The following is a 26,890-nucleotide window of genomic DNA, read 5'->3' as shown; positions in this document are numbered from 1 at the left end:
TCCTCTTCCGGCCGATCCTCCCGTTCACTTCCGGGTGCGTGTCCGAGACGGCGGAGGCCTTACCCGGAAGTGGATCCCTGTGGCGCGGCTGGCCTGCTCTTTCGGGCGCGCGTGTGCGGGGACAAAGCAGGCGCCCGAGGCAAGCGGGGATCCGCCCTGCGCCTCTGCGGGAGGCGGAGGAGCTCAGGTGGGGGAGGTGGAGCGGGGCAGGGAGGCCCGGGGGGAGGGCGAGGGCTTGAGAAGGGGAGGGGTTGGGGGGCTCTGATGGGTGTGAGGCAGGGGCAGGGGCGAAGCTCTGGCGGCGAGGGGGCTTCGTGGGCAGCGAAGGGACTGCGGAGAAATTGGGGGAGGGGTTGAGGAGGGGGTGTAAAAGGGGAGGGGCTCGGGGAGGAGAAGGAGGGGTGGACTGGCCGGGAGGGAGGGCGTGGTGGCGGCTGCGAGGCTGGGGGCGACTGAACCCCCCCGCCCTTAGGGAGGAATGGAGGAGTGGGGACCTGGGGCTACAGTGGCGGGGCGGGGCGGAGGTGCAGCTTCCTTCAAGGCGCGGGCGAGGAGGAGAGCCAGGCAGGTTCCGAACCATGCACACAGCGGGCGTGTGTGTTGCGGAGGTGGGGGCTAAGGGGGTGGCCTGGGTACTTTGGAGGGGCTGGGGGTGCGTATGTCTGGTGCAGAATCACCATGCGCACGAGAGCCACGTTGTTCGACTGCATTAGTTAAGTCGAAGAAATTGCAGCCTGTGTCCTGCTATTCCTGTACTTGTTCGCGTATTTTAACTTGAACAGGTCTAAATGACCATGATGAAGAGTATTTGATGTATGGTGTAGCGAGAGAGAGATCTGCTGGTAGAGAGGGGAGCTGTTGTGGGGGCGGGTGGGGGGACACCCCAGTGGAGAGGGAAGTGGATTGAGGTGATCTGGACTGAGGGAGGGGGAGAGGGTAAGGTTGGAGAGAGAAGGGCAAAGAGGTGGGGGGTATTATATCTTTTATTACAGAACACAGAAAGTGTGAGCTGCTGTAGATAGAAGGTAGGAATGTTGGGAGGAGAGGGCTGGTCTAGTCTGGACATTTTGGGGTGGAAATGGGCAGTGGGGGTGAAGGAGCAGGATGCCATTTGCCTGTGTGGCAGCAAAGAGCACAGTAGAGAGGGTATGTCTCTCCCTCCCCTCCCTTCCCCTCCCCCCTTGTAGAAGTGAATTGTGGGATGTGAATCGAAGACTGGATAGTCTCAATGCCCCTCCCCACCCCTTGGGGCTTGTTCTCTTCTGGTGGCTTTGGAAATAAACTCATGACGTTTTACTTGTTTTCCTACTTATATACCTACCATTTGGTAACACTGGCACATGTGTTACCAAAGTTTACCACCCCCCATAGTTCTGCTTCTCAAATAAGCATCTGGGCAGAAAATGTACCCAGAATGGAAATAAGGATCAACTCTCCCACTTGACATGTTGCTTTGCAGCCTCATTGCCTGGGGAAGATTCTTAACTCACCATAGGTGACAATGTATTTGCCTGTTTATAAGCCGCCATATTAAAAAGTAGTGCTTGTGCTCATAGGTGCTTCTCTTCACTTTAAAAATATATTCTACACAGATGGGACCTTTTCCACATTTCTCATGGTCTGCTAGCAGCCAATAATGAAATTGCCGAGAGTCTCAAATGTTCACACGTACCATGTTACCATCTGTGTACGGCAATTTAAATACTTAAAACCCCAAACCTGAACTAACTTGCCTTCTTGGTGACTAACCTGCAGTTTCCTAGCATTCTTAGTTCAAACAAATTTCCAAAGCAAACTCTTGTGAAGCGAGATGGACTAATGAGTACAAAACCTTCATTTAAGTAAGTTTCATGACTTACCTGTGTGATGAGGTTCCTGAGGCAACTGAGTCTAGAACCGCCCTGTTTGCTCTTGATTTTGGGTGCATTTTCTGCCTAGGTGGTTATTTGAGGAGGAGGATCAAAAGTGGGGAGGGTGGTAAACTTCATCAGCTCTCTGTGGTTCTTTTCAGTTGATTTCAGGAGCCAAATGGTTTGCATATTATTGAGGTAACCTTTGAGCTGCGATGGTTCTGTACTTCGCAGGCAGTGAAGTTGCTGTCCCACAATTTCTTGCACTTGGCTACTTTGTGTAGCTCCTCCTTCCTCTGAGCTAGTAGACCTGTGAAATGAACTTTGGAACTTTGTTAATTAAAAATGAACTTGCTCAGCTTAGAACTTAATTCCTCCCTCCCCATCCCCAGCCTTTCTCCTAGATCATTTTGAAGCACAAAAACACCAACCATGGATTTTCAGCACCGGCCAGGAGGTAAAACAGGGAGCGGAGGTGTTGCCTCTGCCTCAGAGAGCAACAGAGACCGCAGAGAGCGGCTGAGGCAGCTGGCCTTGGAAACAATTGATATCAACAAGGTGGGTTTCTAGTTCTTCTTTTGTGGTGCATAAGGCAGGAAATATTGCCTATAACTGAAGGAGTATTTTGCAGCAAAGACTGGATTGATGTGTTGCTTGATATATTCATAGGGTATTTATTTATTTATTTAAACTATTTCTTGGCTGCCTTTCAGGGCAGAAGCCCTCCCAAGGCGGCTTATAGCAATAAAATACATAAAAGCAGTTAAAAAATTAAAAACATAAAGACAATAAAAGCCAGCAATAAAACCAGCAGCAATGTTAACAGCAGTAACAGCAACAATAGCAGTCATATCAAGAGAAGGCCAGGGTAAAATAATATGTTTTCAAGGCCTTCTTAAAAGTCTCCGATGACGGGACATGGCAGACCTCTGATGGCAGCTTGTTCCAAAGGTCTGGAGCCACTGCAGAGAAGGCCCTCTCACATGTGGGCACCTGCCTGACTGCTGTCATGGGTGGGCAAATGAGAAGGGCCTCTCTTTCTGATCTTAAAAGTGCAGGCAGGCTGATACGGGTGTAGGCGGTCCTTCAAGTAGATTGGTCCCAAACCGTTTAAGGCTTTAAAGATCAAAACCAGCACTTTGAATTGGGCTCGGAAACACACCAGTAACCAGTGCAGCTGGCACAGTATAGGCGTTATGAGATCGAATCGCCTCGCCCCCACCAGTACTTGGGCGGCCACATTCTGCACAAGCTGGAGTTTCTGAACTGTCTTCAAAGGCAGCCCCACATATAGCGCATTACAGTAGTCCAGCCTGGACGTGACTAGCGTGTGGAAAACTGAGGCAAGGTCCGTCTTCTCCAGATAGGGCCACAGTTGGCGTACCAGCCTAAGCTGGTAAAAAGCACTCCTGGACACCGCAGCAACCTGGGCTTCCCCAGTTAGCTTAGAGTCCAGGAGGACTCCCAGACTGCACACTTGATCTTTCAGGGGGAGAACAACCCCATCTAAGACCAGTTGTAAACCTCCATCTGAAGTAGTTGGTTTCCCAGCCCACAGTACCTCCATCTTGTCTGGATTAAGGTTCAGCTTGTTCACCCGCATCCATCCCAAAACAGCCTCCAGACACTAGTTCAAGAGTTCCACAGCCTCCCTGAGATGTGCAGATGGAAATGAGAGGTAGAGCTGAGTATACTGATCCACATCCACATACTGATGACATTTCAGCCCATACCTCCTGATGGCTTCCCCCAGAAGTTTCATGTAGATGTTAAAAAGCACGGGGGACAAAATAGAACCTTGCGCCGCCCCACAGACTAATGGCCACGGGGTGGAACCGAAGTCCCCCAGTACCACCTTCTGAGACTGCTCCTCCAGAAAGGACTGGAACCACTTTAAAACTGTGCCTTCCAAGCCCAGTCCAGATAAACGATCCATAAGGATACCATGGTCGATGGTACTGAAAGCTGCTGAGAAGTCCAGAAGAACCACCAGGTTTGCACTCCCCCCATCCATTCCCTGGCGTAAGTCATCAGCCAGGGCGACCAAGACTGTTTCTGTCCCATAACCAGGCCTGAAACCAGATCGGAATGGATCTAAGTCATCAGTTTCATCCAAAATGGCTTGGAGTTGTGAGGCCGCCGCATGCTCCACCACCTTGCCCAAGAATGGCAAATTTGACACAGGGTGGCAATTATCTGGAACCATAGGATCTAAATCTGGTTTCTTCAGCAAGGGCCTCTTCACAGCTTCTTTCAAAGCTGTGGGGACCTTGCTGTCCCTCAAGGAGGCATTTACCACCTCAGGGGCCCAGATATCCAGCCTAGCTCTGGCAGATTTCACAAGCCAGGATGGGCAAGGATCTAAAGGGCAAGTGGTAGGCCTCAGTCCTCCAAGCAATTTGTCCACATCTTTACGTTGCACAAGCCAAAAGGTATCCATAACATGACTAGATGGTGCACCAGCCCCGTCCATATCGGACTCTATCAAAACAACGGCATCCAAGTCAGCACGAATACAAGCAATTTTATCTGCAAAGCGTCTGGCAAATTGTTCACAGCGGGCCTTTGTGGGTTCGAGTTCTTGTGTTCCAAGGCCTACACCCAAGACACCTTTAACCACACAAAAGAGCTCTGCTAGACGACACTGAGCAGATGCAATGGTGGCGGAGAAGTAGGATTTCTTCGCTGCCATCACTGCCACAGAATAAGATCGCAAGTGGATTCTTACCTGTGTTCGATCATATTTGTTCCGAGTCTTCCGCCATTTGCGCTCTAATCATCGACTCAGTTGTTTCATTGCCCTCAGCTCCTCAGAATACCAAGGAGCTGACACGGTTCTACGACTAGGTTGAGGACATTTGGGAGGGAAGAGACTGTAGTTCATTGGCAGTGGGCTTGCCCTGCGTGTAGAAGGTCCCAGGTTCAGTCCTTGGCATCTCCACAGCCAAGAGGAACTCGGGTACCAGTGGATGGGAAGACCCTTCTCTGCCTCTCACCCTGGCAATCCGCTGCTCTCAAAGCAGACAGTTCTGGGCTAGATGGGCCAATCGTGTTGTTCAATGCAAAGTGGCTTCATATCTTCATCAAGAGTACCCATAGCTCAGCAGTGGAGTGCAGGGTTTGCATCCTAGAGGTCCCAGGTTCAGTCCTGGCACCTCCAGGTAGGAAGGCTGGGAAAGGCCTCATTCTGCCCAAGACCTGGCTGGTGCCAGGTAGATGGACAAACAGGCTGACCTGATAAAAGCAACTTTCTCTGTTCCTGTCCCACTTTTCCATCTGCACATTAGAGGTAACAAATGAAATGAAAGAGAAATCTCATAAAGCTAGCTTTGTAATAAAAAGAGTGTATTATGCACGTACTCTGTATGCATATGTAGGTGTGTATGTATCTCTGTGGCCTGGTTAGCACTTAATGCTAACCCAGGTTAATTAAATCCATAGTTTGTTGCCCTACCTAGGGATTGACTACTTCACATGTAACGACAACCCAGAGTATGGGTTGTCGTTGAATCATGGTTTGTCGTGAACCGTGCAGTATGGCTTAACTATGGGCTGTTAGCCACAAACAACCCAGGAAAACAACCCATGGTTTGTTGTTGGATTGTGAATTCTGGGTTGTTTGTGGTTAACAACCCATAGTTAAACCACAGTGCATGGTTCGCACATAACGACAAACCATGATTCAATGATTCGCATATAATGACAATCCATGATTCAACAACAACCCATATTCTGGGTTGTCACTGTCTGGGTCGCATGATAAACCATGCTGGCTTATTTCCCCTGCCCCGTGTACCAGTCAGATTTCCATAATTACCCTCACTGGCATAGCTTGTGAACCCAGTAAGGGTGTATGAACCCAGTAAGGGTGGCTTGTTGCTGTTCATTAAAAGTCACCCAGAAACGTGGGTTGTTTTGGCATTCTGGTTCGTTCGCACGGCATGGCAAGCCATGCTGGCAAGGATAATTATGTAAATCCCCCGGCATGCAACTGGCACACGTGACCATTACGGCTTATTACCCCCTCTGTGATTGCATAAACGGGCCCATTATGTATGAGCCAGCCTTTGTCTGACATATGATCGAACAAACTGGTTTTTTTCTCTCAGTCCTTGGTTGTTTGTTTCCCTCCTCCACCCACTCCCTCCCTGCATCCCAGATGTTTTTATGGGCCTGTAGTACCGGCATGTAGAGTGGCTGAGGTTTTTTACCACTCTTGCCCCTGCCTCTGTAGCTTGAAAAACAATCCATGAATAATCCATGGTTTTGGGTTCGAACATGATGACAATCATGTCTGTTTCCTGCCTCCCAGCTGAGCAGAGCAGAGCAGAGCAAGCTGCTCCAGCTGGTCCAGGGACTACAGAAGCGGGCAAGCTCCCAGAGAGCGAGCGAACAGAGCGAGCGGACAGGGGAAGCAAACAGGAGTTGGCCAGGGGAGTTCGGCAGGGGAGGTCAAGGGGGAGGCCCCTAACATTTTTTTTAATTATTTTTATTTTTTATTTTAACTAACTTTTTTCCATTTATTTGTCTTGTAACACACACTTTCACACCAGTGGGACTCTGCTTTTAACCTCTACTGAGTAGAGGAGCAGGCACAGGCTAGTCTAGAACAATCACAAAGCTAGACACAAAAAGGGAAAAGAGGCTATGGAAGGACAAGACTCTCCAGTGGTGGTGACCTGCAAGGTGTGTGCAATGTTTGTTTTCTTGCCTGAGAACAACATGGCCTACACCTGCAACAAGTGCAAGTTGATCACGCTGCTGGAGGAAAAAGTAAGTGGACTGGAGTGGCGACTGTCGACCCTCCGGGGAGTAAGAGAACACGAAGAGTTCTTGGACAGAATGGGGGAACTACAGCAGCAAAGGGCAGACCAGAAGCTTGAAGAGCAACAGCAAGATGAGGCAGTGGGAAATGCTGAGGTGAAGAAAAATGGAATAGAGGATACTCCTTGGAAAATGGTGACAGTTAGGAGGAGAAGAAGAACTAGACGCCACTCTGCACCAGTGGAAGCAGTGGAGCTGTGGAACCGATTCCAGGTACTTGCGGATGAGACTGGAGGACAGCCTGCAGAGGAAGAATCACAGGGGAACCTGCATGAGAGTGAGCAAGACGCTAAAGGTCAGTCAAACAGAGGCGATGAAACCCAGGCCTACAAGAAGAAGAAGAGAAGAGTGGTAGTAGTGGGAGACTCCTTGCTGCGTGGGATCGAGACCCAAGTATGTCGCGAAGACCCATGGACTCGCCAGGTATGTTGTCTCCCGGGAGGACAGATTAGAGACGTGGCTGAAAGGTTGCCTGCACTCATAAAGCACACTGACAGGTATCCCTTCTCATCCATGTGGGAACAAATGATACCGCCAAGCGGAGCTACAAAGAGATCACGTCAGACTTTGAAGCTTTGGGAAGGAAACTCAAGAACTTTGGGGCCCAGATAGTTTTCTCATCCATCCTTCCAGTAGTTAGAAGAGGGATAGAAAGGGAACGAAAAATACTCCGGGTGAATGACTGGCTACGAAGGTGGTGCCGACGAGAGAGATTTGGATTCTGGGACCACAGGCTATACTTCCTGGAAGATGGGCTGTTGGCTAGGGATGGGTTGCACCTCACAAAGGCTGGGAAGACAGTGTTTGGCCACAGCATGAAGAACTTCATCAGGAGGGCTTTAAACTGAATCCTACGGGGAAGGGAGATGTAATGTTGGGGGTAACAATGGACATAGGTGCATGCACTGTAATGGAGAGAACAGCTCTGATAGCGCCCAATAATAGTCTTCAGACACATGTAGGAAGAAAGCCAGACTATGAAGCACATGGTCTTCGATGTCTGTATACTAATGCCCAGAGTATGGGAAACAAACAGAACGAACTGGAACTCTTAATACAAGAGGGAAATTATGACCTGATAGGTATAACTGAGACTTGGTGGGATGACTCTCATGACTGGAATACAGCAGTTGAAGGATATAACTTGTTCAAAAAGAACAGGAGGAACAGAAAGGGAGGCGGGGTTGCACTGTATGTGAAAAATACATACCTCTGCACAGAAATACAGGAGGAGGAGCTTGGTAGCCCCATCGAGAGCATCTGGGTTGAAATAAATGGAGCAAAGAATAAAAGGAACCTGGTGGTCGGAGTCTACTACCGGCCACCCAATCAAGGAGAAGACAAGGATGAAACTTTTGAAAAGCAAATAGCCAATGTTTTAAGGAAGCATGATGTAGTAGTAATGGGGGACTTCAATTTCCCCGATATTTGGTGGGAGACAAATTCTGCAAAACATGGCCCCTCCAGGAAATTCCTGACTTGTGTGTCGGATAACTTCCTCCTACAGAAAGTAGAGGAAGGAACTAGAGGATCGGCTATCCTTGACTTGATCCTAAGCAACAGAGATGACTTAGTGGATAAAGTAGCAGTTACAGGAACTCTGGGGGAAAGCGACCATGTTGTACTTGAGTTCTTGGTTCTAAGGGAAGCAAAAGCCGAGTGTAGTCAAACGCATACCCTGGATTTTAGGAAAGCTGATTTTCATAAACTCAGAACAATGATCAGTAAGGTCCCATGGCAAGCAATGCTAGCGAGAAAAGGAGTCCAAGATGGGTGGGAGCTTTTAAAAAAGGAAATTCTCAAGGCACAATCACAAGCAATTCCAACAAGAAGAAAAGGTGGAAGACAACAGAAGAAGCCAATGTGGCTTCACAAAAAGCTTAGGGATGACCTGAAAACAAAAAAGGACACATATAGGAAGAAGGGGTGCACGAAAGTCACTTACCTGGTCTCGCAGCTTGCTTCGCGGTGGAGGGGAGGTGCTTTGCTGCTCCCCCTGAAGTTCAGGCCGGGGGAGGGGAGGCTTCCCTCCTCGCCCTGCCAAAATTCAGGCCAGGGGGGAGGTGCCTCGCCTCGCCCGGCCGCGAAATAAAAAGTTAAAAAAAAAAAACGCCCCCGTGATAGGCTACGTGACGATTTACGTAGCCTATCACGGCTAGATCTGCAAAGTCAGCCGTGATAGGCTACGTTAATTGTCACGTAGCCTATCACGGGTGACTTAAAAAAAAAAAAGCGCGTACGCAAATGGCCCCCATAGGGAGCCGCCATTCGCGTTCCTTATTTGGTCGCTGTAGTCTACGTAAATCTTTACGTAGACTACGGCAAAAATAAGGGCAACGCAAATAGCGTTGCCCGTATTTTCGCCGTAGTCTATGTAATCTTTACGTAGACTACAGCGACCAAATAAGGAACGCGAATGGCGGCTCCCTATGGGGGCCGCTATTAGCCGTACGGGCTTTTTTTTTTAAAGTCACCGGTGATAGGCTACGTGACGATTTACATAGCCTATCACGGCTGACTTTGCAAATCTAGCCGTGATAGGCTACGTTAATCGTCACGTAGCCTATCACGGGGGCGTTGTTTTTTTTTACTTTTCTTGGAATGGCGGCGGCGGCAGCCGGTCGAAAGACCGGCTGCTGCCCCTGTCGAAGCCCTGCCGAACCGCCGCTGCGACCTGCCACCGGGAGCGACATTCAGGAAAGGTAAGTCCCATCCGGGGGGGGGGGGGGGCGGAGAATTTCTCCCCGAAACTACTTCGGGGGGCCGAATACGTTGGCACTCGGCCCCCCGAAGTTTCGGGGAGAAATTCTCCCCCATCCCTAATAGGAAGTGGAAAGAAGGCCAAGTAACAAAGGAAGAGTACAGGCAGATAGCACAGAATTGCAGGGATGGCGTCAGGAAGGCTAAAGCTGAGAATGAGCTGAGGTTAGCAAGGGATGTTAAAAACAACAAAAAGGCTTTCTTCAGCTACGTGCATAGTAAAAGGCAGAGGAAAGAAAGGGTGGTTCAGCTATTAAATAAGGATGGCAAAACGATAAGAGATGACAAAGAAAAGGCAGAGGTGCTCAATTCCTACTTTGGCTCAGTCTTCTCCCAAAAGAGGGTCTATGACCCCCCTGGCAAAGGCGAAGTACAGGCTGAAGGGGCAGGATTGCAGCAGGAGATCGACAGGCATATGGTCAAGGAACACCTCATTACTTTGAATGAGTTCAAATCTCCAGGGCCAGATGAACTGCATCCTAGAGTCATAAAGGAACTGGCAGAAGAACTCTCAGAACCGCTGTCTATTCTCTTTGAGAAATCATGGAGGACGGGGGAAGTGCCAGATGACTGGAGGAGGGCTAATGTTGTCCCTATCTTCAAAAAGGGTAAAAAGGAGGAACCTGGGAACTACAGACCAGTCAGTCTGACATCAATCCCTGGGAAAATTCTGGAGCAGATGATAAAGGAATCCATCTGGAAGCACCTTGACAACAATGCCGTGATTACTCGAAGCCAACATGGATTTGTCAAAAACAAGTCCTGCCAGACAAATCTGATCTTTTCTCAACCCTCCGGGGAATAAGAGAACACGAAGAGTTCTTGGACAGAATGGGGGAACTACAGCAGCAAAGGGCAGACCAGAAGCTTGAAGAGCAACAGCAAGATGAGGCAGTGGGAAATGCTGAGGTGAAAAAAAATGGAGTAGAGGATACTCCTTGGAAAACGGTGACAGTTAGGAGAAGAAGAACTAGACGCCACTCTGCACCAGTGGAAGCGGTGGAGCTGTGGAACCGATTCCAGGTACTTGCAGATGAGACTGGAGGACAGCCTGCAGAGGAAGAATCACAGGGGAACCTGCATGAGAGTGAGCAAGACGCTAAAGGTCAGTCAAACAGAGGCGATGAAACCCAGGCCTACAAGAAGAAGAAGAGAAGAGTGGTAGTAGTGGGAGACTCCTTGCTGCGTGGGATCGAGACCCAAGTATGTCGCGAAGACCCGTGGACTCGCCAGGTATGTTGTCTCCCGGGATGACAGATTAGAGACGTGACTGAAAGGTTGCCTGCACTCATAAAGCACACTGACAGGTATCCCTTCTCATCCATGTGGGAACAAATGATACCGCCAAGCGGAGCTACGAAGAGATCATGTCGGACTTTGAAGCTTTGGGAAGGAAACTCAAGAACTTTGGGGCCCAGATAGTTTTCTCATCCATCCTTCCAGTAGTTAGAAGAAGGATAGAAAGGGAACGAAAAATACTCCGGGTGAATGACTGGCTACGAAGGTGGTGCCGACGAGAGAGATTTGGATTCTGGGACAACGGGCTATACTTCCTGGAAGATGGGCTGTTGGCTAGGGATGGGTTGCACCTCACAAAGGCTGGGAAGACAGTGTTTGGCCACAGCATGAAGAACTTCATCAGGAGGGCTTTAAACTGAATCCTACGGGGAAGGGAGATGTAATGTTGGGGGTAACAATGGACGTAGGCGCATGCACTGCAATGGAGAGAACAGCTCTGATAGCGCCCAATAATAGTCTTCAGATACAGGTAGGAAGAAAGCCAGACTATGAAGCACATGGTCTTCGATGTCTATATACTAATGCCCAGAGTATGGGAAACAAACAGAACGAACTTGAACTCTTAATACAGGAGGGAAATTATGACTTGATAGGTATAACTGAGACTTGGTGGGATGACTCTCATGACTGGAATACAGCAATTGAAGGATATAACTTGTTCAAAAAGAACAGGAGGAACAGAAAGGGAGGTGGGGTTGCACTGTATGTGAAAAATACATACCTCTGCACAGAAATACAGGAGGAGGAGCTTGGTAGCCCCATCGAGAGCATCTGGGTTGAAATAAATGGAGCAAAGAATAAAAGGAACCTGGTGGTCGGAGTCTACTACCGGCCACCCAATCAAGGAGAAGACAAGGATGAAACTTTTGAAAAGCAAATAGCCAATGTTTTAAGGAAGCATGATGTAGTAGTAATGGGGGACTTCAATTTCCCCGATATTTGTTGGGAGACAAATTCTGCAAAACATGGCCCCTCCAGGAAATTCCTGACTTGTGTGTCGGATAACTTCCTCCTACAGAAAGTAGAGGAAGGAACTAGAGGATCGGCTATCCTTGACTTGATCCTAAGCAACAGAGATGACTTAGTGGATAAAGTAGCAGTTACAGGAACTCTGGGGGAAAGCGACCATGTTGTACTTGAGTTCTTGGTTCTAAGGGAAGCAAAAGCCGAGTGTACTCAAACGCGTACCCTGGATTTTAGGAAAGCTGATTTTAATAAACTCAGAACAATGATCAGTAAGGTCCCATGGCAAGCAATGCTAGCGAGAAAAGGAGTCCAAGATGGGTGGGAACTTTTAAAAAAGGAAATTCTCAAGGCACAATCACAAACAATTCCAACAAGAAGAAAAGGTGGAAGACAACAGAAGAAGCCAATGTGGCTTCACAAAAAGCTTAGGGATGACCTGAAAACAAAAAAGGACACATATAGGAAGTGGAAAGAAGGCCAAGTAACAAAGGAAGAGTACAGGTAGGTAGCACAGAATTGCAGGGATGGCGTCAGGTAGGCTAAAGCGGAGAACGAGGTGAGGTTAGCGAGGGATGCTAAAAACAACAAAAAGGCTTTCTTCAGCTACGTGCATAGTAAAAGGCAGAGGAAAGAAATGGTTGTTCAGCTATTAAATAAGGATGGCAAAATGATAACAGATGACAAAGAAAAGGCAGAGGTGCTCAATTCCTACTTTGGCTCAGTCTTCTCCCAAAAGAGGGTCTATGACCCCCCTGGCAAAGGCGAAGTACAGGCTGAAGGGGCAGGATTGCAGCTTGAGATCGACAGGCATATGGTCAAGGAACACCTCATTACTTTGAATGAGTTCAAATCTCCAGGGCCAGATGAACTGCATCCTAGAGTCATAAAGGAACTGGCAGAAGAACTCTCAGAACCGCTGTCTATTCTCTTTGAGAAATCATGGAGGACGGGGGAAGTGCCAGATGACTGGAGGAGGGCTAACGTTGTCCCTATCTTCAAAAAGGGTAAAAAGGAGGAACCTGGGAACTACAGACCAGTCAGTCTGACATCAATCCCTGGGAAAATTCTGGAGCAGATCATAAAGCAATCCATCTGGAAGCACCTTGACAACAATGCCGTGATTACTCGAAGCCAACATGGATTTGTCAAAAACAAGTCCTGCCAGACAAATCTGATCTCATTTTTTGATCAAGTCACCTCCCTTGTAGACCGTGGGAATGCTGTAGACATCATATTCCTCGACTTCAGCAAAGCTTTCGACAAATTGCCCCATGATCTCCTGATGAGCAAACTAGCTCGAAGTGGGCTAGATGAAACAACGATCATGTGGATCCACAGTTGGCTACAGAATCGGACTCAAAGAGTGCTTATCAATGGGACCTTCTCAAGCTGGGGAGAGGTAACGAGTGGGGTACCGCAGGGCTCAGTCCTGGGCCCAGTGCTCTTCAATATTTTTATTAATGACTTGGAGGAGGAGGTGCAGGGAATGCTGATCAGATTTGCAGATGACACAAAATTGGGAGGGATAGCTAATACTTTGGAAGACAGAAACAAAATTCAAAGTGATCTGGATAGACTGGAGTGCTGGGCAGAAAACAACAGAATGGCATTTAATAGGGACAAATGCCAAGTTCTGCACCTAGGACAAAGAAACCAAATGCACAGTTACAAGATGGGGGATACGTGGCTCAACCACACTACGAGCGAGAAGGATCTTGGAATTGTCGTCGATCACAAGCTGAATATGAGCCAACAATGTGATGTGGCTGCAAAAAAGGCAAATGCTATTTTGGGCTGCATTCATAGAAGCATCGCTTCCAAATCCCGGGAAGTACTAGTTCCCCTCTACTCAGCACTGGTTAGGCCTCATCTGGAGTACTGTGTCCAGTTCTGGGCACCACACTTTAAGAAGGATGCAGACAAACTGGAGAGGGTCATGTTTAGCCTTGAGAAGAGAAGACTGAGGGGAGATATGATAGCACTCTTCAAGTATTTGAAAGGTTGTCACAGAGAAGAAGGCCAGGATCTCTTCTTGATCATCCCAGAGTGCAGGACATGGAATCATGGGCTCAAGTTACAGGAAGCCAGATTCCGGCTGAACATCAGGAAAAACTTCCTGACTGTAAGAGCAATACGGCAATGGAACCAATTACCTGGGGAGGTGGTGGGCTCTCCCACACTGGAGGCCTTCAAGATGAGGCTGGACAGCCATTTGTCAGGGATGCTCTGACTTGGATTCCTGCATTGAGCAGGGGGTTGGACTTGATGGCCTTGTAGGCCCCTTCCAACCCTACCGTTCTATGATTCTATGAATCCATGGTTTAAACAACCCAGAGCTCACAACTCAATAGCAAACCATGGGTTCTCTCTCTGGATTGTTCATAATCAACAAACCATGGTTTGTTAGCATGGCTACATTCACACATCATGACAATCCAGAATTCAACAACCCTAGAGATGTAAAAGTTCTGGAACATCTGAAGGCATGGGGCGACATTGTTTCCTGTTTTTTCTGGCGGGCAGGGGGAAATGGAAATTTGAGGGAAAATGGAAAAATCCGCAATACTTATTTTTTAAGCACTCTTTACCGATCTAAAGTCACTTTGTTGCTTTACGACAGCCTTCCCAACCTGGTGCCCTCCAGATTTCAGCTCCTATTAGTCTCAGGCAGGATAGCCAGTGGTCAGGAGTGCTGGCCATTGTAGTCCAAAACATTTGTAGGGCACCAGGTTGAGGAAGGCTGCTTTAGGAACGTAAAGCAGCCTTTCTGTTCCTGAAGTTATATTATGTATAACATGGTTTGCTCATAAAATTATCATTATATTCAAACTTTTTAAAATGAATTCACTAAATTTGTAATTATTGTCTGAATAAACTATACTTCAAAAGTTTAATATACCAAACATGATTAATGTTATGAGCCAACCAAGTTATACGTAACATACTTTAGAGTCCTAGTTTATGTCTGACCAGAGATAAGCTAGACTTCAGCAAGTAGTCTCTGAAGCATGTGAATCATCCTAGAAGCAGGAGGAACTGGAGGAGAGGAAGACAAGTCCAGAAACACAGGACTCTGTAGAACAAAAGCCAAATTGTCACAAATTTTCTCCCATATTATGATTTGGTGACTCTATTCATATGTTGGGAAACTGAGCATGTCTTGGAACATCCCAAAATATCTGCCATTAAAAAATACATGGGGTCAATAATTTTAATAAGAAATGGAATAAATAACTATGCTGAGAATCTTACAGAAAGTATTAAAAAACATTTTGCCCATGGCTTCATTATTTCACATTTTATATCTCTAGTCTTTCTATAAAATTCTTGATAGTTTTTAGAAATCATCGTGGCGGGGGGGGGGGGGAGTAAAGGCTTGATAACAGTATATAAACACCTTGTCTTAAATTCTAAAAGAAAATATTTCTTGATCCAAAACAGTTCAAGTTTTCCAATCTTTTGGGAAAAAATAAAAAATGGTCCTTGGAAAAAGACGGGAACAACTTTTTTCTGTTTTCTTCTGTTTTTTCCCCCATGTCTTAATGTCTCCAAACAATCCTACTTTGGTTTAGTGTTCTGTGTGAACCAGGCTACTCTGTGTGTGTGTGTGTCTTGAAAGTGACTAGACGCTACTGCAGATATTTGAAATCCCTCCTGTACTGCTGAGGCAGGTGGAAGCTGAGGCATTTGACTAAACAGCATTCAGCCTGTCGCTGTTTGGTCGTTGGCTTATCTAAATATTTAGGCTTGTGGCACTGCTCTATATTAAGTGTGTGTTGATGTAATTTTAGGGGAAAAAGACTGCACGTCAAGGCAGCCTTCCCCAACCTGGTGCTCTCCCCACCATTGCCAGTCAGTATGGCTTTTGGCAGTTGGGTCAGGAGGTCTGTGGCAACTGGCCATGAGTTGCCACCACCTGCCACAAGAGAATTCTAAAGCGGGGCCCCACCCACAGATCCGAAGGGTGCATCAGTTCCTGTGGCATCTATGTGAGCTTCCGTCAAATGGCTGCCTGTAATCCCTCCGTGGGTCTGCATACGGCTTGAGTTTTACTTTAACTTTTATTTTTATTTCCCTGCCAGGATCCCTATTTTATGAAAAACCACTTGGGCTCTTACGAATGCAAGCTTTGTCTGACACTGCACAACAACGAGGTGAGACTCTGTTCTTGCACAGGTGCTCCCTGGGGAAGGGCCATGGCTCAGTGGGAGAGCCTCTGTTTTGCATGCAGATGGTCCCAGGTTTGGCCCCTGGCACCTCCAGACAGGGCTGGGGACGACCTCCCTGAGGCCCAAGTTCTGTTTCTAATTTAATTTGTAATTTAATTTCCTCCCCTTCCGTCATCCCACAGGGAAGCTACTTGGCACACACCCAGGGGAAAAAGCATCAGACCAATTTGTAAGTTGCTAATCACAAACATGTTTTTCTGACACTTCCTGTGTTTCAACCTGTTTCTCTCTCTCTTCTCCCCACCCTCTCCCCAAGGCTTCCCTGATCACCGAAACCTCTCATTCGAAAATGTTTGTTCAAATCCTGATTATTGGGGATCTGTTTAAGAAATGGTCAGTCCCCCTCCCCCCACTTTTCAGAAAAAGGACCACAGACATATTGGGTGTGGTCAGTGGGCCCAAAATGCTGGCTGAAGGCCGTGGTGGGGGACAGAAATCTGAGCAGGAGGGGAATGGGATGGAGTATCATGGAAAAGGCTTCTGTCCTTCGTATCCCCTCATCGAAATACTGATGCTGGCAGGACAGAGAACAGGGCCTCTTAGGTGTGAAGGCTTTATTTGTTCTGTCTCTGCCTTAATAATTTTGTATTGAAGGCCAGGTTATAAATTCTCTAAATCCTGAACCTGATGCCCTCCAAATGTTTCAGATTATAACTCTCAGAAGTTCTGACCATGGCTGATGGGAGTTGCTTTCCAAAACATCTGGAGAGCATCAAGTTGGGAAGGTTGAAGGACACCAGGTTGTCTCTGGCTGATTGTTTTAGATGTATGTTGTTGTTGTGTGTGCTATTTGTTCTATGTCATTACTTGAATGGTTTTATACTTTATAGAATGTATTTTAATGGTGTCTTTAATTTTTGTGAACTGCCCAGAGAGCTTTGGCTAGGGGCCGGTGTAGAAAGATAATTAACTGAATGAATGAAAAGTAGAAAACCAGCTTCTGAAAGGTGTGAATTGCAGTGGTTCCCTTCATTCTTTCAGCTCTTATTCTCCCTCCCCCGCCCCTACTCCTCCATACTTCTTACCCTTCATTGTTGCATAGACCAAAAACAGTATCAAAGAATGTCTTGGAAAATCAGAAATGGGCCTAAATGTTACAAGGAAGCAACTGTGCCTCTTTGACAGGATACAGCCTTGGTGCTGTCTAGGAAGTATTGCTTTGACGGCACCCTACAGCCCTCCTCCGCCTGATAACAAACGTTCTCCGCATAGCATCTTGGCCGAAGCGGGGAGAGAGCCAGGCTTATCTCAGGGTGGTGTGCGTTTGTGTGGGCTTTTGTTTGAAAGCACCTGTTTGCTGGAGACCCAGTTTCACACCAAGGCTGTACCTGAGGGCTTGGTGAACTTAGGAGCAAAGGAAAACCTCAAAAGGGCCTGCCTCCCGTCTCCAGCAACTCCAGCTAATAGGATCTGGGCTAGGAAAGGCCCCTTTCTGCCTGAGACCCAGTCAGCATAGACCAGCCTTCCCCACCACCCGTGCTGGCTGGGCATAACAGGAGTTGTAGTCCAGCACATGTGGAAGGCATCAAGTGGGGGAAGCCTGGAGTGGGCAAGAGGGTAGTCTGCTAGATGGGCCAGTGGTCAGGCCTAGTATATGGCAGTTCCCCAGGTCCAGTATATGGCAGTTCCCCAGGTCCAGTATATGGCAGTTCCCCAGGTCCAGTATATGGCAGTTCCCCAGGTCCAGTATATGGCAGTTCCCCAGGTCCAGTATATGGCAGTTCCCCAGGCCCAGTATATGGCAGTTCCCCAAGGCCATATGGCTCCACACCAGCTTTGTTTTAGGGTGGGCCTGCAGCTCAGTAGCTGAGCACCTGCTGTGCGTGCTCAAGGCCTCTGGTTCAGTCCCTGGCATCTCCAGTTCAGAGAATCAGTAGGTGATGGGAAAAGCTGGAGTCTTACACCCTGCCAGCCGGAGTAGAGAATACTGGGCTAAGCAGACCAAGATTGCCTCCATGCTCTGAGCTTCCCAGAGACGTCTGCTTGGCCGCTGTTGGAAGCAGGATGTGAGGCGGCCCTCCTTCAGTCTGACCCAGCAGGGCTGTTGTTGTGCTGTTGGGGCACAAGAACACATCTGGCAGAAACAAGGGCCGCGGGGATGGAAGGCCACAAGGTACAGGGGTGGAGTTGTGGAGGGCTCGTGCCTGTGGTAGAGAGGCTGCCATCCATGTGCAGGGAAGCGTCTGGAAACATTGCCCAGGAGTTCCTAGTGGCCTGCTCTGGCTCCCTGCAAAAATCCCATCCCCAATCCCCCGGAGTAGTTCAGCAACTTTCTTCGCACTCCCGTTTTCAGAGCTCGCCGAGCCGCCAAGGAAGCAAAGGAAGCTCCGGCCCAGCCGGCCCCCGAGAAAGTGAAGGTTGAAGTGAAGAAGTTCGTGAAAATTGGCCGGCCGGGTTACAAAGGTAGCTGGGAATCAGGGGCCTCTGTTCCCGTGGTGTGTGTGGCCTGGCAGGAGGCTCTCCCTTGTTTGCCTGGCGAGGGCCAGCATGTAAAACCCCCTGTCAAAGTCATGGCAGGCCATTGACCTCCTTATGGCTGTGGTTCTGTGGCCAGGAAACCCTTATCCTGCAGCCTGTCTCAGTTATGCAAATTGGGTATATTTGCATGTTTTGCATATGGGTCACAGGGCCATGGAAGCCTAGCAAGTCCCCACTCACTTGGCAACTGATCTGTCAGTGTTGGAGCATTTTCAGGTGTGCACCCATGAGGACTAGAAACTTGGCCTCTGTTTCTCATGAACGTTAATGTTGTTGGGAAGCTGAACGTACAGGATTCACTGGGGCTGGCTTCCTTTTGTGGGTCCGTGCTAAGCGCACTCTCTTTTTTCTTTCTGTCTTTTCAGTGACCAAGCAGAGGGATCCGGAGGTGGGCCAACAAAGCCTCCTCTTCCAGGTAGGGCCCAACTGACTTCTCCTTGCCCAGGAGTGGCTCAACACTGCAGTGGAGTGGTCCCTTTCTCGTTGTCTGATCTAGAGCATCCTATTTATTTCAATTCCTTTCAGCCCATCATTCCGCAGTTTTTTGCTCAAGGCAGCTTACACAAGATTTAAAGCTGGCCGTTATTTAAATCATAACGTATTTATGTAAAAAAATATGGTATAACAATCAACATTAGCAACTGGACAGCAGAAGTGCCCAACGCAACCACAGCAAAATGCCATATGATTGTTTTAAGAGACACCGCTCAGGAAAATAGAAAATGGCTTTCAGCCGGCACTGAGAAGATGCAAACATTGGGGCCAGGCGGACTTTTTTGCGGGGGGCAGGGAATGTTCTCCAAGGCAGAGCACTGTGGCAGCAAAGCCACTGTCTCCAGCTGCCACCGATTTAGCCTTGGAAGGCAGGACATCCCTAGCTCAGCCCCTGGCCCTGCTCCAAGTGAGCAGGCGGGCTTGTATGGGAGAAGGCACCTCGGGTAATCTGCCCCTTGGAAGGTTCCGGAATCCTCAAAGGCAGAACCTTTGAAAACTCGGCCTTATTCCTTTTATGTGTGTATTTAGCAATGTGTGTGTGCTGCTCCTCATGTGAATAAATCCTGAAGCTGTTTCCAAGAGAATATAAAATCAAAACGCCCCCCGTGTTGCTTCAAGGGTAGCTCATGGGTGTGGGGAAGCCAAAATAAATGGATTCAATTTCAGGGAGATAATTCCCCAGAGAAGGCCCAACTCTGTGTTGCTGCCAAACGGAACTCTCTAGGCTGCAGCCTGGACAGTAGGGTTTCCCCTGAAGATCGTAATGGCTTTGGGAGCTTGGTCTACGGGGAAAATGTCCCTTGAGGTAACCTGGTCCTGAGTTGTGTCAGGTGTTGCGTCATAATACTGGCACCCTCCGCCTCACTCAGTAGCTGATTGGCAGAAAGCCGTCGTATGTGCAGCTTCCGAAGTCCTGCGGGCATCCCCACCTAGAGCCTGTCACAGTTCTTCTTAACAAAGGAGCTCATGCCAGTCCTTTCCCTAAGGTTTCCAGGCCGCTAACCTCCCCACCCCCTCCCCTATTCCCCTTGGCTGTTTCTGCCTCCATACAGATCGATTACCCAGAGATTGCTGAAAGCGTCACGCCCAGGCATCGCTTCATGTCTGCGTATGAGCAAAGGATCGAGCCCCCCGACCGCCGCTGGCAATATCTCTTGATGGCCGCCGAGCCCTACGAGACTATTGCGTTCAAGGTGAGAGTTGTTCTTAGTTCTGTTTCTCTCAGCCCTTGTTCGACAGGTGAGAGATAAAAAGGAAGACATTTTGTTTGGGAATCCAAGCAGTTCCGCAAATGGGCATCTCTTCCAAGACATCCTTCTGCAACTTAGTGCCCTCTGGAGATGTTGGCTGTAACTCCCATCACCCCCAGCCAGGATGGTCACTACTGGCTGGGGATAATAGGAGTTGTACTCCGACACCTCTGGGGGGTGCCAGGTTGGGGAAGGCTGTTCTAAGACTTAGGCAAAATTGGGGAGGAAGAGCTGTTTTGGCCAGGAGGTTAGCCAAAGGCCATGAGACTAAACCTCTCCTGGGTGTCCAGGATTAGAGCTGAAATGAAGTTTTGGGATATATAATAGATAATGCAGTGGGTTTTTCTTGTTTTGTAATTTGTATTTTGACCCCAAAACTTGATTTTCACATTTGAGTACTTGGCTGTTTTCCTTTACCTCAAGCGGATGTTTCTCCTGATTGGTTTCTTGCATGGATTACATGAGTGCAACATTTACTCAATGCTACTGCATGTCAATGGTCAGGTCCTGTATGCAGCTAGCTGCCTGTTGGCTGCCAGATACAGTCAAATGCAGGCTGTCACATGTCGGAGACTGTCAAATACTGTACACTGCTGCGTGTCAGCTGTAGGATGCTTATTGACTACTGCTGCATGTCAGATACATTCTGCAAAGCTACAGCAGTCTTTAACATGCCAGAAGACTCCTCTCCCCCCACCCACTCCCATTTGAAAAGTTATTGGGTATCAGTTGCTAAAGACAACTGCAGGAAACATTCACTGTCAGAGTAGGCCATGGAGAACTTTGATGTGCTAAACTAAACTGGGGATTGTTTTTCCCCAGGAGGCATATCTCGTACATGCCCCTTGCCCCCCACCCTCGGTGGTTTGGTTTTCTACTTTCAGTATTGATGTAAAGATCAGAGCATCTACAGCTCTCCTTTTTTGTCCTTGAGAGGCTCTTGAGATTATCATATCTGACAAAATGCCTCCCCTTCCAAGCGGCTGAATATTATCCTTTTGTGTCCTGCGATGCTGCTAATAGCTTCCCCTCTTCCTTCTCCAGGTGCCGAGCAGGGAGATCGACAAAGCTGAAGGGAAGTTCTGGACTCACTGGAACCGAGAAACGAAACAGGTGAATGGTGGTTAGGGGGTTGCGCCTTGGGGTCTGCGAATGCCTAAAGCCACCGGCCGTCGGCATCTATAGTGACATGATGTGCCGGAAAGTTACTTGAACAAGAAAAGGTCCTTCAGATTGGCAGCAGTCTTGTGAGCAGCCTGTGAAGTCTATTCAGATAGGAAATGCAGGCCTGTGAGGATGCCTTCCCCAAGCCCAGGATTGGAACCCATATGGCTGGGGCATGCTGGGAGTGCTCTCCAGGTGTGTTGAAGGCTGCGCTAGGCCCTTGAAGGCAATGGCTAGCCATTGCTGTTTGTCCCAACAGTCTGGTGCTTGGGGATAGACTGCTTCTGAACATAGAGGGACTCCAGTGTCAGTGGGGTGGTGGATCCGCTCCGGGTTTCAGTCAGAACTCTAAAGGAGCTACCTTGGAAAGCTCCTTTAGAGTTCTGACTGGTTCTGGCTGAAGCCTGGAGCAGATTCACTGCCCCCTGACATCATAGCCACCAGCCTCCACTGGGAGCTCAATTCATCTTCCTCAGGGACAGAAACTGCAAAGATATGTTATCTGTAGTATATTGACCGATTTAAGAGATTTCTGCCCTGTTTTCTCCTCTAAAAAAGAAGTCGCTCAAAGCGGCTTACAGAGTATAAAAGTAAAAACTAATCATTAAAGCACCTTGACAAGCTAAAAGCAACAGCAACTCCCCCGCTTCCCCCCCCACCTAGCAGTCAGTAAAAGAACTGGAGCAATGGCACAGTCACATACTCGTTTGGAGAGGGATGTTTTCACTGGCTGGTGAAACACAGGTAAAGAGGAACATATCCTATCCTATTGGGGCTGGATGTTCCAGATATGGGGCACTGCTACTGTGAAATCCTCCTCGAGTGGGCCACGAACCGCGAAGCAACAGCACAACCAAGAGGGGCGCGATGGCTGATTTTAAAAGCGTGGCAGAGAAGAGGAGGTCCTTCGAGTACCCAGGTCCCAAGCTGCTCAGGCTTTAGAGAGGACACCCAGCACCTCCAGTTGCACTCCGAGACGAACTGGCTACCACTGCAGCTAATGAAGGGGTCACACGGTCCCAGTCAGAATTTGCCCCAGTCAGAATTCTAGCAGCAGCATGCTGCATTCGATCAAGTTTCCTGTGTATGCGTGCGTGGCTGGGGCATGCTAGGAGTTGTAGTCCAACAAATCTGCAGAGAGCCAGGTTGTGGAAGGCTGCATTAAATCGTCAGAATCCCAAGTCAAACCATGGCTCCATGTAGCCCGGTGGTGTCTTTCCTAGCCTGGTGTCTCGCATCCTTTTATCCGGAGATGCCGGTGATGAAACCCAGGGATCTTCTGTGTGAAAAGCACAGCTCTGCAACAGCTGCAGAGACCTTGAAAGGAAGCGTCTTGCTCTGAACGTCCAGCTGCTCTGCCTTACGGCTCGGTGGCTCTTGCCGTTGGGAGTAACTCTCTCTCTCCCTCTCCCCTTCTCTTCTAGTTCTTCCTTCAGTTCCATTTCAAGATGGAAAAGCCACCCGCTCCCCAAAGCATCCCCGCTGGACCAGCCACTGTGAAGAGACCCCCGCCACCCCCCCTCATGAACGGCCTACCGCCCCGGCCACCGCTCCCTGACTCCCTCCCGCCGCCTCCTCCCGGGGGTATGGCCATGCCGCCGATGCCTCCTCCCACTGGGCCTGTGCCCTTGCCTCCAGGCCCACCTCAGCTTCCACCGGCTCCTGGCGTCCCTCCTCCTGCTCCGATGCCCCCGATGCTGAGACCCCCTCTGCCCACGGAAGGACCCGGGGGCATCCCTCCACCACCACCCACCAATTAAAAAGTGTTTTCGTTTGGGGACTCTCTTGGCTTTTGTGGCAGCCTTTTTCAACTGCGCCTGTTGATCCTGTCTTGTTTTTGCATGTGTGTCTTTTTTAAATACAGCAGTGACTTGTTCAGAATCCTGCCATTTCATTAAAAAGATACATCTCTCTTTTTTGTCTCTTTTGCTTGGATCTCCTCTTGCTGTGGGTGAAATCTTCTGGTCCAGGGGTGTTGAGCCTCTTTCAGCCCAAAGGCTGATTTGCCTTTTGGAGAAGCTCTCAGGGAAGCGGACATTCCAGTAGTGGGTGGGGGCAAAGGGGCAGGGGCAAAAATACGGGCATGTTTTAGCTTCAAGCTCTTCCTGCCGGTAATGAAGCCTTAGGAGAGGCATTTCAACCTTTTAGAATGAGGAAAGAACTGCACAAAAAAGAGATCTTCTACATTATTGAAGGAAGCATTAGTGGAGGGATATATTTGAAAATCAACATACGATTTTTCTCCCAAACGGATGAGAGCATGCTACAATTTTATCTTCTCTCTAAAATCCGTAAGAATGTTTGCCCCATTCCAGGTTGTCCTGTTATCTCTGGATGTGGCTCCTTTTTTGAACCCCGTGGCACATTCTCCCCCCCCCCCCCCACACACATTTTTAAAAACTTTTTGAACTTCATAGCAAGGTCAAATTAAATGCTGCATCAATATGGTTAGTATCTATGGATGTGACAGCCCTATATACCAGTGTTCCATAGGATGAGTAGTATACTAAATGGAGTACTATACTAAAGATATTTTTATACACAACACCAAAGGGGCCCTATCGATTGTTCTGTGCCCATATCCACAGTTTAATTTAGAGATGACCAACAGCAGTGTTGAGATTTGCATCTGTGAACACAAAAGTTGTATTAGAACAGGTAAAGTCCAGGCATCCCTGGTCAAAACACAATCAGGATGAGAAAAGCCAGAGATTTTGGTGTATAGAGCATGCACGATCTCAGGGGAAAGAATTATACAGCCAGTGAAAGGAGAGGTTTACTGGGTTCACAGACTAAAAAGACGTTGCGGCATGGAGACCTCAATGGTGATATTGATTAGATGGCAGTTACATAATTCCTATCAGTATTTGTGTGTGTGGGGGTTATTATAGTCAGTTCCTCACTATTGTTATCCTTGTCTTGCAAATTTTACACTTGTTGAACTCTCATATGGGAAGGAAAGTTTATATTAAAGTTATATTTATGGTATATATTATAACACTTGTTAGCTAGGTTTTGGTGGGATTATGGTAGTGAAGTAGGGAGATTCCTTTTAAATAATTTTAAATCCAATTGACCTATTTTTTAAAGGAGCTGGCCTAATTGTCAACACATCTCCGGTGAATTCTTTTTTGTTAGTGCTATATAGGCTTAAGCCTATTCAGTATGGATACAGAAGGACAACCGTGGAGATATTTTTTTCTGCATGGTAATCAGGGTGGTAAGGCCCCCAGCTGGGTTGTTTTAAAATTCTGTGTATATGGGGAAAGCCCAGAAACTACTCAGGTGTAATGTACTTTTATAGGTGCATGCTGCTTCAACTTTGAATTTAAAACTTTCATTGAGACACTACTGGTCTGAATAGGGCAGTGTTTCACAGCATCCACTCTAAGCATATAGTGAGCTTTATTTGAAGCAAATTTAATGGGATTTTTGCAAACACTGAGGAAAGCCTGGTATTATTTCCTTATTTTATCCCCCAAAAGCATATGTCCTAAGTGGTACTATTTTAGATACTGTTTTTTTTTTCTCCTGGATCCATGCTGAAGCAGACATTTTACATCTTCTAAATCTGCTTCTGAAATGGATTTGGCAAAAAGCAGCACTAAATTCTACAGATTGCCCTTGTAATTTGAGACTGTTTGTAACGGGGTTGTGAGATGTTTTGTCTGACATACAATCCTTGAATATTCCTGAGAAGGTAGTTCAAAAACAGACTTCTACTTGTTTTTTACACTTTTTGTTATGCCATTTTAGCTATATTTTTATTATTTTTATAGGTGTTGGATAGTGTTGTATAAATCCCATTACTACAATATGGTTACTTATGTGCAAAATTTCCCGTGTTTTCCTGATCTTATTTCTCTTTGGTCAGGCTATGATCCTCTTTGCTTGACCACGGATACAAAAGCCAGGAAACTACCAAAGAATTGGTGGGTGGGGCCAGGGGAAAGTGGCATGGCAGTCTGGGCAACCCCAGCAAACCAAATTGGACCCTAGAGAGCCTTTGATTCTGCATCTCTGCTCTCCCCCTCTAGAAAAGGATCTGTCGTGCATAGAAAATTTTGAATGAGTTCAGCTGTTGTTGGGATGTTCTTGTTTTTTAGATGGTTAATTCCCATGAGAAACAAACTGAAGAAATAATTAAGGGTACAATCCTATGTGTGTTTAGAGAGAAAAAAGCTGGCTGGGGAATGCTGGGAGTTGTAGGGGGTTTTTTGGTCTAAAAAACTCACTGGAAAAAACCCTGATGCTGGGAAAGACTGAAAGCAAAAGGAGAAGGGGACAGCAGAGGATGAGATGGCTGGATAGCATCACTGATGCAATGAATATGTACTTGAGCACGCTCCGGGAGAGAGCGCAGGACAGGAAGGCCTGGCGTGCTGTGGTCCAGGGGGTCACGAAGAGTCGGACACGACTGAACAACAACAACAACAATGCATAGGATTGCTCCCTAAAGGCATCTGTGTGAGCCCAAACTTCTTGCCCATAGAGGAAGCTACTTGTATCTCTGTGCAAGTTACCGCTTCAGAGTTGCCCCCTACCAAAGAGAGGGGCTCCCAGAGCCAGTAACTTGCAGAAAGTGCAGGTGACAGTTGTAAGGACCCACGAAGAGCCCCGCTTAATCAGATGAAAGGACGGCTAGATGTCTCCAGGAATCCACAACTAGGTATTGAAGATGTAGCTCTCTCCCCAGAAAGTGGTCCCCAGTGGTATTTTCCCTTTGGAACCTCCACATGCATAGTGCCGTCGCAACTGAACCATATTTATTTATTGAAAGTATTTGTAAGCCACTCTGGAAGCCTTTTTTTTGCGGAAGAGCAAGAGGAGATAAATCTGCAAAAAACAGTCCCTGTCCACAAGCTTACAATCTGAAAAGTAATGATGCACAAGGAAAAAGGAAGAGGGAAGGAAGAGGGGGAAAAAATTAAAGACTGTTGGCCGAACTGATGCCACACAGAAGGGTGGCAGTCCAACTGGCGCAGGACATGATTCTTTGCCCACTCCTTCTTTCCCACAGGGCACTTGGACAGACCTCTCCTGAATTCATCTAATTCCCCTTTTAAAACTACGAAAACCAGTAGCCAGCCTCAATCTCCCCCACTCCCCATTTTTGTGGCAGTGAATTTCATAAATGAACGGTGTGTAGTTTGAATAAATACCTCCTTTGGTCTGGCCTGTGCCTCCTGCCAAGCAGTTTCATTGGATGATCCCTAGTTTTGGTATTACAAAAAGCAGGAGAAATATGTCCATTTGTTAATAACCCTTCCCCACCCCTAAACTTGAAAACCGCAGCTGCTTTGGCCTTTCCTCGTGGGGAAGGTAATCCCAGCCCCCTGATAATATTACTTGCCAATAAAAAAATGCGTGCAAAAATGTATTGGGCAAAAACGCATACATAAATGCATGTATTAGGAGAAGGGCATACAAAAATGCTTAAGGATTTTCATGCGAGCTTTAAAAAAAAAAAGGAATTATCAGGACGAACCAAGCCCAAGACTGGTTCATTCATCCCTGTGTGTCTGTGAAATATATAATTTTTATTTATATATATATATATATATATATATATATA

General features: G+C 47.7%; 1 protein-coding gene across 2 annotated transcripts; it reads left to right on the top strand.

The window, feature by feature from the left end:
* The first annotated feature begins 61 nt into the window (after positions 1-61).
* On the top strand, positions 62-26,774 carry SF3A2 (splicing factor 3a subunit 2). 2 transcript variants are annotated; one of them, XM_084826150.1, is made up of 9 exons: positions 62-139; positions 2,243-2,408; positions 15,782-15,853; positions 16,051-16,097; positions 18,222-18,331; positions 18,772-18,821; positions 19,954-20,094; positions 21,196-21,264; positions 22,740-26,774. In XM_084826150.1, exons 2-9 carry the CDS (start codon positions 2,283-2,285, stop codon positions 23,073-23,075), a joined length of 951 nt encoding a protein of 316 aa, XP_084682276.1. In that variant the 5' UTR covers positions 62-139; positions 2,243-2,282; the 3' UTR covers positions 23,076-26,774. The 2 variants fall into 2 exon arrangements, with proteins under 2 accessions (XP_084682276.1, XP_084682274.1); XM_084826148.1 differs by having other exon boundaries at positions 62-187.
* The last annotated feature ends 116 nt before the right edge of the window (positions 26,775-26,890 follow it).

Source organism: Heloderma suspectum, chromosome Z (assembly GCF_057233095.1).
Source record: "Heloderma suspectum isolate Gila_16-S chromosome Z, 16-S_ref, whole genome shotgun sequence".
In the NCBI taxonomy this organism is placed as follows: Eukaryota; Metazoa; Chordata; class Lepidosauria; order Squamata; family Helodermatidae; genus Heloderma; species Heloderma suspectum.
Note: the sequence above shows the minus strand (reverse complement) of the source record. Positions and strands in the feature narration are given on the sequence as shown.

Bases quoted from the DNA above. Each gene is read 5' to 3' on its own strand.
- SF3A2 (XM_084826150.1), top strand. From the start codon at position 2,283: ATGGATTTTCAGCACCGGCCAGGAGGTAAAACAGGGAGCGGAGGTGTT. The intron at 16,098-18,221 runs GTAAGTTGCTAA...TCCCGTTTTCAG, and splicing joins AAAAAGCATCAGACCAATTT to AGCTCGCCGAGCCGCCAAGG. The intron at 18,332-18,771 runs GTAGCTGGGAAT...CTGTCTTTTCAG, and splicing joins TGGCCGGCCGGGTTACAAAG to TGACCAAGCAGAGGGATCCG.